General features: G+C 34.1%; 1 protein-coding gene across 2 annotated transcripts in view; it reads left to right on the top strand.

Moving 5' to 3' along the window:
- Nucleotides 1-2,624: 2,624 nt before the first annotated feature.
- LOC115706361 (mechanosensitive ion channel protein 10) overlaps nucleotides 2,625-14,816 on the top strand; it is a 29,811-nt gene continuing 17,619 nt past the window's right edge. Inside the window, exons 1-6 of one of the 2 annotated variants that reach the window (XM_030633983.2) lie at nucleotides 2,625-2,790; nucleotides 3,023-4,372; nucleotides 4,464-4,581; nucleotides 4,826-5,119; nucleotides 5,752-5,954; nucleotides 6,062-6,409. In XM_030633983.2, coding sequence (XP_030489843.1) covers nucleotides 3,030-4,372; nucleotides 4,464-4,581; nucleotides 4,826-5,119; nucleotides 5,752-5,954; nucleotides 6,062-6,326 — 2,223 coding nt within the window. In that variant the 5' untranslated portion in view covers nucleotides 2,625-2,790; nucleotides 3,023-3,029 and the 3' untranslated portion in view covers nucleotides 6,327-6,409. Of the gene's footprint in view, nucleotides 2,791-3,022; nucleotides 4,373-4,463; nucleotides 4,582-4,825; nucleotides 5,120-5,751; nucleotides 5,955-6,061; nucleotides 6,410-14,816 lie in introns of those variants that run through there. The other variant, XM_061105320.1, reaches the window with a different exon arrangement.

Here is a 14,816-nt window from a genome sequence, read left to right as displayed (position 1 = left end):
AATTTGCATGATTATAATCTTGCTCTCCTTGTCAAGCAAGGTTGGTGGTTGCTTTCATATGTCAATTATATGGTGGGTCGTGTTTTTAAGGCCCAATACTATCCTCATGGTTTGTTCTTAACAACATCTTTGGGCCATAATTTTAGTTTCATTTGGCATAGCATTTTTGCGGCATACATTTTAATGGGTACTTGTTTGAAAATTGGTTCTGGTTTTGTTGATGTTCTTAATACTCATTGGCTACATTGTCAGAGAAATCTTTTTGTTACTTATACTCACCCAGCTCTTGTAAATTGTCAACTGTATTAGTTGTTAAAGTTGGACACTAGGCAATGGAATGAATATATTATAAGGGACTTCTTTGATTTGAAAGAAGGAAATCTTATTCTTAGTCTTCCTCTTAGCACAGTTCCCTTGAATAATACTTGATATTGGAGGTATGAGAACTCGAGTTTCTTTTCAGTGAAAAGTGCGTATCACTTTCTGCAATCTTCCAAAGACGAATGGAGTGTTGAATTGGTTTTGGATATGTGGTGGCGTCTTTGGAAAATTAAATTATCGACCAAAGTGTTGCATTTTATTTAGAAGGCTCTCACACGGTGTTTGCCAACTCATACTCAATTTTCATCCAAACATGTTCTAATTGGTCTATGTTGCCTATTCTGTCAGATTGTCGAGGAGTCCATTTTGCATGTGTTGGTATCGTGTTCCTTTGCCCAATCGGTTTGGAATTGGTCTGGTGTGAATGGCAGTATTCGATCTGTTGGGGACTTCTATGTTTAGTTTGAAAAGGTGCTAAGTTGGTGGAGGATGTAGTGTGGTCTTTGTAGAAGGCTCACAATGAATTAGTGTGGAATAATAAAGTTAGTGTAGCCGTTGAAGTTGTCTTTGTTGCAAAATCAGTACTTGATCAATGAAAACATGCTCAAGTGTCTCGTTTTGAGCCATTGTTGGTCCCTTGTGGTGTTATCAACAATGGAGAGCATCTGACTAAACTAGTCAATAGTTTGATCAAGATAAATGTGGATGGAACAACTTTTGAGACATCTAATGCTTTTGGGGCTAGTATTATTGTTCGTGATAACTCCGATTCTGTTGTGAAGCTTTCAGCATGTATAGACTGGGCTATGTTCAATCGAGGGTTATTGAAGTAATTGGCGCGAAGGAGGCTCTGAATTGGATCAAGCAAAAGAATTGGCCGGCGGTGTTTTTGAGACTGATTCTCTAGTCACGATTCAAGCTATCAAGAGTTTAGTATCCATGTCATCTATTTTTTGTCTATTAATTTATGAATATCAATTATTATTATCTAGTTTGAATAATGTTCAAATTTGTTTTGTTGAATGTTCTACAAATAAAGTTGTTTGTTGTTTTGCTTGTGTCTATTGTTTATAGTTTGATCATATTAACAATATTTATTGATTGTTCTTCATTAATAAATTGTTGCTTTTTATTAAAAAAAAATATAGATGTACCATTTATAATAGGCTAATTAGTAATTTTTCTCTCTCAACTTTGACATGTATCAAATCGTGTCTCTTGAACTTTTTTGGCCGTTAAAAATTCCCCTCGAACTATTGAGATTGTTAAATTTAAGGACTTTTGTCTAATTTCATTCAATTTTACTGTTTCAGTGATTGTTTATGTACTAAACCATGCTCTCCAGACTTTGATATCTACCAACTCATGCCCCTTAAACTTTGATATGTACTAAATCATGCCCATTGAACTTTCATCCATGTTAGAATTTTTTTACTAAAATTAGACAAAAGTCCTTAAATCTAACAATCTCAATAGTTCAAGGGGAATTTTTAACGACCAAAAAAGTTCAGGGGGCATGATTTGGTACATGTCAAAGTTCGAGGAAATTTTTTTTACTAATTAGCCTTTATAATAAATAATAAATTTAAAATAAATAACAAATAAACCTTTGGGTACTTCTACAATGTACCTCTTTTAAAAAAGGTACTGATGCACTCCTATCTATTTTCATGTTTGAGAGAATTTTTTAGTTCAATTTTTTTATGATCGTCTAAGTTGTAGTTATTTAAGACATCCTGCAAAATTTTAAGAGATTCAGAAAAATTTAACACCCTGAAAAAATAGTTTAAACAGTCTGTTACACGCGAGACTCTTTTATTTTATACGCGTATAAAATAAACAATTTTAATCCTATTTTCGGCGTGTTAAATTTTTTCAAAGATGTCTCAATAACTACAATATAGACGACCATAAAAAAATTGAACTAAAAAATTCTTCCCAATATAAATATGGGGTGCATGAATAGACCCCTTTTAAAAGGATCTATTGTAGAATCTTTTTAAACTTTATTAAAAAAAATACATTTATAAATAATTTAAGGTATTTCTACAATATACTCTTTTAAAAGCAATTCACTAAACACCATTTACTATTTTGAAGAATTTTTTAATTCAATTTTTTTTTCTTAATATAAATATATTTACATATAGTCGGTTTAATGATCCAATCTACAAGATCCCCAAATTTCAGATAATACTTGAATGGAATTTTAAAATATTAAAACTTGATAAGAAATAACATCATTAAACAAAACAACAAACAACAATATATAATATAATGTATGTCATAATGAGAATTACATACGCGCAGACATAATAAGTAACGACAATATAGTCATTATCATGTTACACATTTTTAAGTTCACTCAACAACTCCATATATATATATATACAATAAATATATGATCTTTATTCTTCATCTTCATCTTCTTTCTTGAGCTAAGTTCAGTCATTTATAATATATATATAGGTAAATCTTGTAAAGACTAATGCTTTATTAGTTTAAGATATTTTAGTATTTTACACTCTTTTTTCGCGCCAAAAAGATCTGTCTTTTTTCTTTTATTATGAAAGAAAGAAAAAGGAAACAAGATCTGTAAAGATCTGATTTTTATTTATGAGTAAATATGAATATGGTTCTGGGCATTTCAGTTTCTATTTTGACTTTACTAAAAAGCTAAGCTTTTTTCTTACTTTTATAGGGTTTTAATGGAAGTGAAGGAAAAAGCTTCATCTTTGGAACCAGACAACAATGGTACTGAATCATTTGTGGTTGATATTCGAAGTGTTGAAGCTAAAGAGGCAAAAGGGTCTCCTTCAAAAGTGTTAGAATCACCAAAGAAAGCTGCTTTTATGGATTCACCAGAGATTTCAAGGTTTAGTCCAAGCCCCAATAAGCCTCCAAGATCACCAGCTCCACAACATGAGAATCTTACTCGGAGGAAAACCCTTAACAGGTCAGTCTTTTCTAGACCCAAATCTAGATTTGGAGAGACCTCTGCACCTATTGATACAGCTATGGTTGAAGAACATGCTTCAACACTTGGATCTCCATATAGAAACTCATTCAATATGGCTTCTCCTAATAACATATCAGTGGCTAGAACCATTTCAATGGCTCAGAAATCTAATGCTTCACCTGGTCGTGATGATTTTGAGGAGATTTATAAAAAGGTTAAGTTGAATAAAGAGAAGAAGAAGAAGTTGAAAATGAAGGTTATTGTTGAGTGGGTTTTGTTTGTGATCTTAGTTAGTTGTTTGGTTTCTAGTTTGAGTGTTAAGAAATTAGAGAAGACTATCATTTGGGGTTTGGAGTTATGGAGATGGTTTGTTTTAATTATGGTGATCTTTTGTGGTTTGTTAATGACTAATTGGTTTATGCATATAATAGTTTTCTTTATTGAGAGAAACTTTTTGCTTAGAAAGAAAGTTCTTTACTTTGTTCATGGGTTAAAGAAGAGTGTTCAAGTCTTTATTTGGTTAGGTATTATTCTTCTTACTTGGGTACTTGTCTTTAATCATGGTGTTCCAAGGTCTAAAACAGCTACCAAAATTCTAGAGTACATAACTTGGACTCTTGTAACTTTTCTCATTGGGGCATTTTTATGGTTGTTAAAGACTTTGTTGTTGAAAATCTTGGCTTCAAGTTTTCATGTCAACACATTCTTTGATAGAATTCAAGAATCAATTTTTCATCAGTATGTGTTGCAAACCCTTTCTGGGCCTCCACTCATTGAGGAGGCTGAGAGGGTTGGGAGATCACCAAGCATGGGGCAATTGAGTTTTACAAGTACTAAAAAGGGAAAGAAGAAAGAGAAGACTCAAGTTATTGATATAGCTCAGCTTCATAAGATGAAACAAGAAAAGGTTTCAGCTTGGACTATGAAGGTTTTGATTGATGCTGTTTCGAGTTCTGGGCTTTCGACGATTTCTAATCAGTTGGATGAGATGGAAATTGTTGCTAAAGAACAGAATAAGGAGATTACTAGTGAGATGGAGGCTACTGCTGCTGCTTATCATATTTTCAGAAATGTTGCTCAGCCTGGCTGCAAGTGAGGACATAGTAATCTAGCTTTTCAGTATTACCTTTTTCACTTTGTGTTTTGTTTTTGTGTTTAACTTGGGTTTTGTAATGGCATATAGGTATATTGATGAGGATGATCTCATGAGATTCATGATTAAGGAAGAAGTGGACCTTGTTCTTCCTCTGATTGGGACAGAGAATGGTCGAGTTGATCGAAAAGCTCTCACTGATTGGGTGGTAAGTCTTTGCATTTCATTCAAATACAACTCAAATGATCAAACATGCAATCTGCTCATATTAAGACATTGATTCGAAACTCAAGTAGGGTATAGCTTAAATTATCAGCGATTCGAGTCCCTCTTGAGCACTTACATAGCAATTGTTTTAGGATGTTTTCTCAAGTATATCCGAGCTATCAAATCAAAACTTGTATTGAAAAGAAAACTAGGCTCATTGTTCATTGTTTTTTTCGGTGTTGCAGGTGAAGGTCTACAATGGGAGAAAAGCATTAGGACATGCTCTAAGTGACACTAAAACAGCAGTTAGTCAACTGAACAAACTCGTGACAGCTATTCTCGTTGTAGTGACGATTGTAATATGGCTTCTACTGATGGAAATCGCTACCACGAAAGTACTAGTCTTTCTCTCATCACAGCTTGTAGTGGCAGCTTTTGTGTTTGGTAACACCTGCAAGACCATATTTGAAGCCATTGTGTTTGTCTTCATAATGCATCCTTTTGATGTCGGGGATCGCTGTGTCGTTGATGGCGTTGCGGTAATGTTCATTTCTGTCGAAACTTAAGTTCTTATATTTGCTAAAAAAAATCTGTTCTTTTGCTATGTTGTTTCAATGCTTTAGATTCTAACCAAACAAAAGTAAGAAATGGATTCATTTTCATTATGCTTATTTGTTTGGTTTTAATTTAAAACATTTGAGTTTCATTTCAATGGAACGATTTTTCTACTATTTCGGTAGAATAATTTTTTAATTTTGTTGATAAATTTTAATCACACACAGGGTCGGCCCTGAGGCCTTGAGTTGAAATGGGCCATAATTAAAAAAATTTTTTTAGACCTTTACTATAAAGATAAATGATATTTTTAAAAATTATTAAAAAAATGTGCATCTTTTAAAAGGTATTTTTTTTATTTAGGTCTTTAAATTGAGTGGGCCTTAGGTGATGCCCTAGCTCGGCCCTGATCACACATAGCATTTATCTAATTACCGAAACTCAATAATGGGGTTATAGTTTGGTAGCTATGTGTAATATAAATCTTACAAATCACCGACACATGAGCAATCTAGAACAAAACACATTGGATTAGACTATTTATTTATTTGAATCATATATATATTCATTCTTATTCTTATCATCTTAATTAATTGTTTTTAACTAACTTTGACAGTTGCTAGTTGAGGAGATGAACATCTTAACAACTGTGTTCTTGAAACTGAACAATGAAAAGGTTTACTATCCAAACTCGGTCTTGTCCACAAAACCCATCAGCAACTACTACAGAAGTTCAGATATGGGTGATGCAGTCGAGTTTTCGATCGATTTCAATACAACAGTCGAAAAGATAGCACAGCTCAAAGAAAAATTCAAGAAGTGGGTTTTTACTTACTAATACTAATAATGTCTTTTCAATGTCAATATTTTGTAACTCTATTTACACATTTTGGTTTTGTTTTGTTTTTTTTTTTGTGTGTTTTTAGGTACATAGAAAAGACACCATTACATTGGCATCCTACTCATAGTGTGGTGGTGATTGAGATTGAGAATGTGAACAAGTTGAAAATGGCTCTTTATGTTAATCACACTATAACTTTTCAAGAATTCGGAGAGAAGAATCGAAGGCGAACCGAGCTGGTTATGGAGGTTAAAAGGGTTTTGGAAGAGCTGAATATAAAATATTATCTTCTACCTCAAACAATTCATGTCAACCCCATTGAATTGGACTCAAGTTTGGTTCAAAAATGATTTGTTATTATCAAATTTCATTTTTTTTTTGAGAGAAATGGATATCATAGGGATTGTATTATCAACACTGAAATTATTATTATTATTAACGACTCTTTGGTGCATGGTCTAAATTTTTTTAGACTCTAGATTTAATTCAATATATAAAAATCTAATTGGATGTGAATTCTTATTTTCGTGTTTGGTAAATGAGTTAATAATTATACAGTTTAATAATATTAATTAATATTATGTAATTGCAGTGTAATTATATTCATTTTCAGGAGAGAGAATAATAATATTACAATGTATTAAAATATATAATAAAATAAGGGATTATTTCAAAAACACACAAAAATAATTAAAAAAAATATAAAAATACAATTGTATAGAATTTTAAATATATTTTTTTTACAGTTTTAAAGATTTTATTTATATAAAATACGGGCTTTTAATGTATATTTATGTTGTATTATTGTTATTTTGATGTTGGTTTTTTGTTATTTGTATATTATTTTTTAGGTTAATTAAGTTTTTGCTCCGTGAACTTTGATATGTATCAAATCATGTCCCGTAAACCTTTTAGTTATTAAAAAATGGGAAAAAAACAGGAATATTCTAAAAAGGGTAAAATATTACAACAATACTGTGGGCCGGCCCAATCAACATTTATACAGCCCAAAATGAAAATATTACAAAAATACCACTTGCCCTTACCTTCAGCCGCACGTCACAAACGGAGAGGATGAATGAACCTCCATCGATGCAGTCGGCTACGCAACCAGAATGAAACCAGATCTAACGTAAAACAACCGTAAATCCCGTCGAATTTCAATAGGAAACGAACAAATCCAAGGATCTAAACAGAAATTTAAAAAAAAAAAAGACCAGGAAAACCGTGGAGAAACTGAAATTCAACATTTGATTTCGGTTTTTTTAGTGCAACAACACTCAAACGATCGTCGAAAATTCATATTGAAGCAATGTAAATCTGTATTGAACAGATCTGGAGCTCCCCCTCAAATCCAAAAAAAAAGGTATGAACTGAATTTTTTTTTTCAACAATGATACACGTTATTTGCAGTTGCATTCTGGTTGATTCACTGGTGTACAACAGGAAATTCATATGGTAAAAACAATAAACAAGAACTGATTCTGATTAAGGAACCACGTGATACTAATAAGGTATTTTAATTTTTTTGCGTTGGCTTACAGTTGCATTATTGTTTTAAAATGGTTTAGAAATCATGAAGAAGTGTCAAATGACAAGTACCAAGAGCTAGCATATATACAAGGTAAGATTTATGTTAATGGTAACAAATTAGTTTTATAATAGTTGTAAATCGATCTGATTCGAATAAACATGATGAAAAATGACAATGAGTAAGAACTATGTAATTTTGGGGATAGAATTGTGGTTTTTAAGTTGGTTTACAGTTGCATAAACATTTAATAATAGTTTCATTACGTTTTTTTGCAGGAATTTATTTTGGAAAAGATAGAGGACAGGACAGTTTGAGAAATGGTTAGTTTCCCAAAATTAAAATGAAGTTTCTTAATAGTTTTATTCTCGTTTCTTTGTAGTTTATTAACAACAAAAAAATGGCAAAATCAGGAATCAGGACAGGAAATACAATGCTTGAACAAAGGGACAGAGATAGAAGTAAGTTTGTACTCTATTTCATAACAGAATCAAACCAGTTTTAAAATTCGTTGCCTCGGACTAATAACCATTGCAAAAACACAGGAAAGGAAAGACTTTCCATTCCTAGTCTTCTACAATGAACAATTCGATGATCGAATGAATTATGAAAATTATGAAGCCAGTGGACATTACATTTCAGCCAATTGTAACTATGAAGAATTGCAACAGAAACTGAAAGATGTCCTGGAGTGCAACCAAGAAAACACTGTTTTGCAACTGAAATATCAAGTGAAGGAAAGATACCAACCATTGAGGATAAAGGATGATCAAAGCCTGCATTTCTACATACAACTCAAACTAAAAGAGCCCGACTTCACAACATACCCAATGTGTGTGAATCTCATCAACAACCCAACAACAACCATCGATGCATCATTCTTGGGAAATGACAATTCATTAATTACACATACAAGCGCCTTCCAACCAATCGAATACAATGCAACAACAACAGAAGACTCAACAAATCAACAACATATAATTGAAGCTACAGTACCGGAATTTGGGGGAGAAAGTTTTGACTTCATGGACTATGCAAAACTTGTGGCAGAGGAAATGGTTGAGCAACTGGAAAACAACAGAAAAAAGGAACCAGAAATCACAGATTATGACGAACTACTAATCACAGATTCGCATCATCCTGAAATAGAAGAAGCACAAATATACAAAGACAAAGAAACACTGTAGAGTGTGCTTGGTTTCTATGCAATTAGGAACAACTTCCAATTCAGAGTTAAAAAATCATGTGCAAGAACATACAAGATTTGTTGTTTGGATCCAAAATGCAAGTGGGCACTAACAGCATCCAGAAACAGGCCAACAAAGTCATTCATCATTCGAAAGTACGATAGAAAGGTGATACACACTTGTGATCTAAACATCAGATTTGCCGACAAGAGACAAGCTACAACGAAATTGATTGGAAACTACATCAAGCCACAGTTCACCAACATAAAAACAACTCAAACGCCACAAGACATCAGAGGAGAAATGAAACACAAGTATGGGGTGAGAATGAACTACATGAAAGCATGGAGAAGCAAAGAGCACGCGCAAGAAGAATTACGAGGAAAAGCCAACGAATCATACAGGTTGCTGCCCGGTTTTTTGCACATGTTGCAAAAAACTAATCCCGGAACAATAGTGCACATGGAAACAGAGGATGACAACAGCTTCAAGTACTTGTTTGTCGCACTGGATGCATCAATAAAAGGATGGAAGAAATGCAAACCTATAATAGTTGTTGACGGAACTTTCCTTAAATCAACATATGGAGGTACATTGCTCTCTGCTTGTACACAAGATGCAAATGGGCACATTTTTCCACTAGCTTTTTCTCGTTGTGGATCTCGTAAAACAACAACTCATGGCAATGGTTTTTCACAAAAGTGAGAGAAACATATGGGATTAGAGAGGAACGGGCTTGATCTCGTATAGACATGAGAGCATAAGTAAGGCGGCTTGTCAAGTATTTCCGTAAATCACACATTGCTATTGTGTATACCACCTCGTTAAGCAACCTAAAAGCAACCTTCAAGAAGAATGCAAGCAAGCCGGATAAACCATTCTTCGCAAGCAGCCGCAGCATACACAAGAGAGGAAATTTGAATACCATATGAGCGAGTTGGACAGCTTGGACATCCGTGTAAGACCATATTTACGACAAGTTGGATACCACAAATGGTCAAGATACCACTGCAAAAACAACAGGTATTCAACTATGACTTCAAACATTGCTGAATCTCTAAATGCAGCAAACTTGGCAGCTAGAGAGCTACCAATCACAACACCGATGGAGTCATTGAGAGCATTGATTCAACAATGGACATACACAAACAGAAAAAGCACAAAATAACAACATTTTTAACACCTACAGCAGAGAAGAAATTAGTCGACAACTTTGTGGACTCATTGACAGAAAATGTAATGAAATGTTTAATATTTTAGTTGCATTATAGTTTCTTAATAGTTTGTTTGTCGTTGTTATACATCTTAACAGTTTTACACTTAATCCGCAGGTAAAACCAATAAATGAGACCATGTTCGAAGTCGTTGAACTAACCAGATCATGGGTCATCAACCTCAAGGAGAAAACATGCAGTTGCAACAGATTCTAACTTGATGAGTTACCGTGTGCTCATGCGCTTGCTGTTATAAAAGAGATGAACTTGAATGTTTACAACTACTGTTCAGGTTATTACACCACGCGAACATGGCTTGAAACATACAGCGGCTCAACATATCCGGTACACAATCACACAACTTGGGATGTGCCACAAAACATAAAAGATATCATTGTTCTGCCACCAAACCAAAAAATAAGATTTGGAAGACCAAGGAAACGAAGGTTTTTATCTGAATGGGATACAAAAAAACATAACAAAAGTAAAGAATGTGGACAACACGGACACAATCGAAAGACATGCAACAATCAAGCAATAAAATAGATACATATGAAATATTTGAATTGTTTAATTTTGTGTGCAAATTCAAACAGGTTGATCTGTGATGTTCTAAATACATGAGATTTCATTTTTATGAAATTTGAAACAGTTTTTTAATAGTTTCAAAATCGTTTTGTTACAGTTGTGACCCTTTGTAAATATTAAGTACCGGAATGACTTCTTCTTTACAGTTTTAAAGGCAGTCAGTCAAGAATTGATAAAACATAACTAAAATAAAGGGAAAAGGATTAATGGAATACGAAGAATAAAAATACATTCATAGCACAATTTAGAGAAAATAAAAATATTGTTTGTATTCAATTGGTTAATAGTTTCTCCATAGTTGTGCGACCGTATATAAGAACTTGAACAGTTAAAAAAACAAACAACTTTGGGAAATACAAACCTATACAATAAACATATTATAAGGAGTAAATGTCAAATATCCTAAAAGTTTTAAACCAGGTACATAGTATAAAATCAAATATAATACCTACATTCAACCAATAACACTAAATATTGTCTGGTAAGAGATTCAACAAATAACAGAAAAGAGTCACCAAATTAAAAGATCCTATTTCTTCAATTTAGATGCCTTAGAAGACTTGCTTTGCTTCTCATCCTCGCTGTCAATGCTTTCATCAATTTTCCTTTGACCGTACGAGAAGAAAAGTGAAGCAAGTCGGGTACGATAAACTTCGATGTCGAAGTCCGCAGGGACATCCTTTCCGTGGATAAAGAATTCAGCAAAGGCAGCAACATATGGTCCGCAATCACTATAAAAAACAAAAGAAAAAGTAAACAGTTTAGAAACTAAAAAACAACATAAAAGAAACTTAAAAGAAACACTCACTTCTTCTGCTGAGACGGAAGACCACTAAGCTCCACGATTCTTAAGGGAGCAGTAGGGTCAGAACCTGAGGCAGGAGCTTGTGCCCTATTCTTCCAGAACCCAAGTAAATCGAAAAACAAAGGCAGCAACACAGAATAAGCCTTCATGGCATTCCTAGCTGCTGCATTCATCTTCGCGGTCCTCAAAGAATTGTACAGAAACAACATCCCTTCGTTCAAGTCAAGACGCCCAAAAACCCAATGACTTTCCCTTCTTAAATTGATGATGAATAACACATGATCGGCTTCATACCAAGGCTTGGAACAGGGAATGCGCATACCTCGGATGTAATGCGCTATTGGGTGGGCAGCGTGAATGTGTGACATCTTAGTCTTCATTGACTTGGCCTTGTTATATTTGTGGTACAAAGCTTGGATGGAATCATCAAAGAGACAATCAGTAGTTGCGAAATTCAACGTCACAGCGGAAGAATATTTACCTTTTTTTCGAAGGTAATAGAATATGGTGTTCATATGCTGAGAAAAAAAACAACACAGAAACACAAATGAAAAGGTTGAACAACTGTAAAAAAACTGTAATGCAGTATCAAAACTTAAAAACATTTATAAAGCAACTGAAAACAAACTATCATAACTACAATATAAATTGGAAACTTTACCGAGTCGTTCATAAACATGTCGCATGTAGCCAAATGATAAAACCAAGTTTTATCCTCAACATAATCAACACCTAGCCTAAAACCCGGGGTAAATTTCTTTGCGCCATCTTCATAACAATTATAATGCCTACAACAACAAAAAAACAGCAAAAAAACAGGAATAAAATTGAAAAATAAAACATAATACAAAAACAGATTTCATAAAAACAGTCACCTAGGATGTTTAAGCAATCCTTCACCAATCCAAGCGTCAAATTTTGCCTCAATCTCGGTAGATACGGGATCAGCAAACGCATCATTAAGAGCATAAAGGCCCTTCACATAAGTCACCATTTTGAAATCCCTATCATCCCCAGCTGATTGAGAACCAGAGGACATAAGCTCCATTGGAGTGCTCCCGACATCAGCAGACCCGAAATCAACAAATGGAGATTTCAAGGCCGGAGCACGCTTCCTCTTATCCAACAGAGGTGTATCAGAGACAATGTCCTCAGTTTCTTCATCAGTATGAAGGGCATCTGACTTTTGACCAACAACATCTGGATTGGGTGCGGGGACCTAAAAAAGAAAGAATGCATTAAAACAGTTGCAAAACAGACTAGAAACGATTGAGCAACCAAAAAGAAACCTAGTTTTCTTGAAAACAATTAAAAATAAACTTACATGGATTTTACCAACAGCCTCCAAGCCAGCCAAAACAACTTGATCATTATCTATTTCAAGCTGGCTCAACCCATCAAAGAAATCGTCCCCCTTCAATCGAGACTCATCGCCCTTTGGCTTCTCAACATCCTTAACATTTTTATCACTCCCTCCAACAGCCTCAGATGGATTCACATCAGCAGCGGGAATAGCAGTAACAACCTTGTCAGCATCATCAACATCCCCACCAACTTTAACCAACTCACCACCATCGTCGGAGTCGGAATCGATATTTTCTGGATCAGGCAATTGCTTCTCATCATCCTCGGCATCATCATCATCATCATCATCAGCATCATCATCAGAATCTTGAGTTACTAATTCATCCGATGACTTTCCCTGTATCAACCAACATAAATGAAACTTAAATAAAACAGTAAAGAAACTTAAAAAAAAAAATATGAAAAAACCTAAACAATAAAATATGAATAAATACCTCATCAGAAGGACGACGATGAATGGCATTAACCTTCTCCTGGATATCCTTAATTACAGTCATTACGGACTTGAAATTAAAATCAACAAAACACCTCAATGAAATGAAGTCCTCGGCCAATGATGATTGATTCGAAATGACCATCTCCAACTTAGATTTCATCCAATCAATATCTGCTGAATCAGACTTCTTTGAAGATGACCCACCCTCAAAGGATTGCTTCGCTACACCACGGTCATCAATAGATTCATCGAGAAATAAACCGTCAAGTTGAAGCTGCTGCCTCTCTTCATCAGTAGGATGCATGTTTTTTATCTTCAACTGAACAGCATAATCAAACATAATATGAAAAAAATTAAAACAATTGGAAAAACCAAAAATTAACAACATAAATAAAACTGAAAAGAAACAGTAAAGAAACTGTAAATTACCTTGTCCAAAGGTAAATAAAAAATCTTGCCCTTCAAGTCTCGAAGAGTTGGATTTTTGGTGACGATGGTGTTGCTCCAGTTCAGAATCCTTGGAATAGAAGATGAAACTCTCTTACAGAAAGAGTTCACCATTGCAGGACAGCATTCATAAAACCAAACCGTGAAAACCCAAGGACATCCCAATGCCCTATACCAGCCATCATATTGGCCTCCCTTCTCTGCCTTCCTATTTTTCGTAATGATCCCATGCTGGATCCTACCTTTGAATGAGTCAATTGTCAATTCAAATGATTCCCTACCCAACAATACTCGTCCCACCGACCGATATCCACTACATCTAGATCAAACCTAGACACTTCTTTGTTAGGAGTATTGCTAAGAAGAAAACACTGAATGAAATACAAAACAGCCATTTTCAAACCAAGAGACTCATCCAAACCCCACCGACTACCCAAAAAAGCATCCTCGATGGCTTTGTGGTCAATAGTTTTTACACCACGGAAACATGTTTCTACCAATTGATTTGTTTCCTGTGAAAACAACAACTTGTTGCAATCACCGAAACAATCTAATCCAGAAATCAAGTAAAATTCTTCGGTACTAAACCGTATGCAACGGCCAGCAACCTTAGCCCAAAACTCTTTAGGATTGGGCTGGAAAACTTCCCTTAGTAATAAACTATGTACGACTTGCGGATGAAAAACAAACTCAGGCATATCCAAAAAATGCCCAAACTGAGTTTGATGAAACAAAGAAAGTAAATTAACAGATAAAGTGTTCTTAATATTATCTATCACGGAATAAACACTGGTGCATACACACTTAGATCTATAAAAATCAGAAGGACTAAATCTGTAGTCCCAAACCTGCAACATAACGAAAATGGCCACAATAAATTATAAATCGTGAATAAAACAATATGAAAACTGTAATACAACTATAAAAAAACTACAAACAAACTACCAATAACATACAACTACACAGAAAAAAACAGTAAAGACCTGAAATCGTTTTGAAACATAAAAAAAACAGTAAACAACTAACCCTAAAGGAAATCGAAAAATACAGTATGAAAAGAACAATAAAACTATATAAAAACAACAAACAAACTACAAAACAGATACAACTATAGAAAAATATAGAGCAAAGATTTGAAAATCGTTTTGAAACCTAAAATATAACAGCAAACAACTAAACCTAATGAAAATCGAAAACACATCAAAACATACCATTATCAAACTATTAAAAAACTTATAAGAAACTACAAACGACTGATTGAAAACAC

The sequence above is a fragment of the Cannabis sativa genome, chromosome X (genome assembly GCF_029168945.1).
Source record: "Cannabis sativa cultivar Pink pepper isolate KNU-18-1 chromosome X, ASM2916894v1, whole genome shotgun sequence".
Taxonomy (NCBI): Eukaryota; Viridiplantae; Streptophyta; class Magnoliopsida; order Rosales; family Cannabaceae; genus Cannabis; species Cannabis sativa.
Note: the sequence above shows the minus strand (reverse complement) of the source record. Positions and strands in the feature narration are given on the sequence as shown.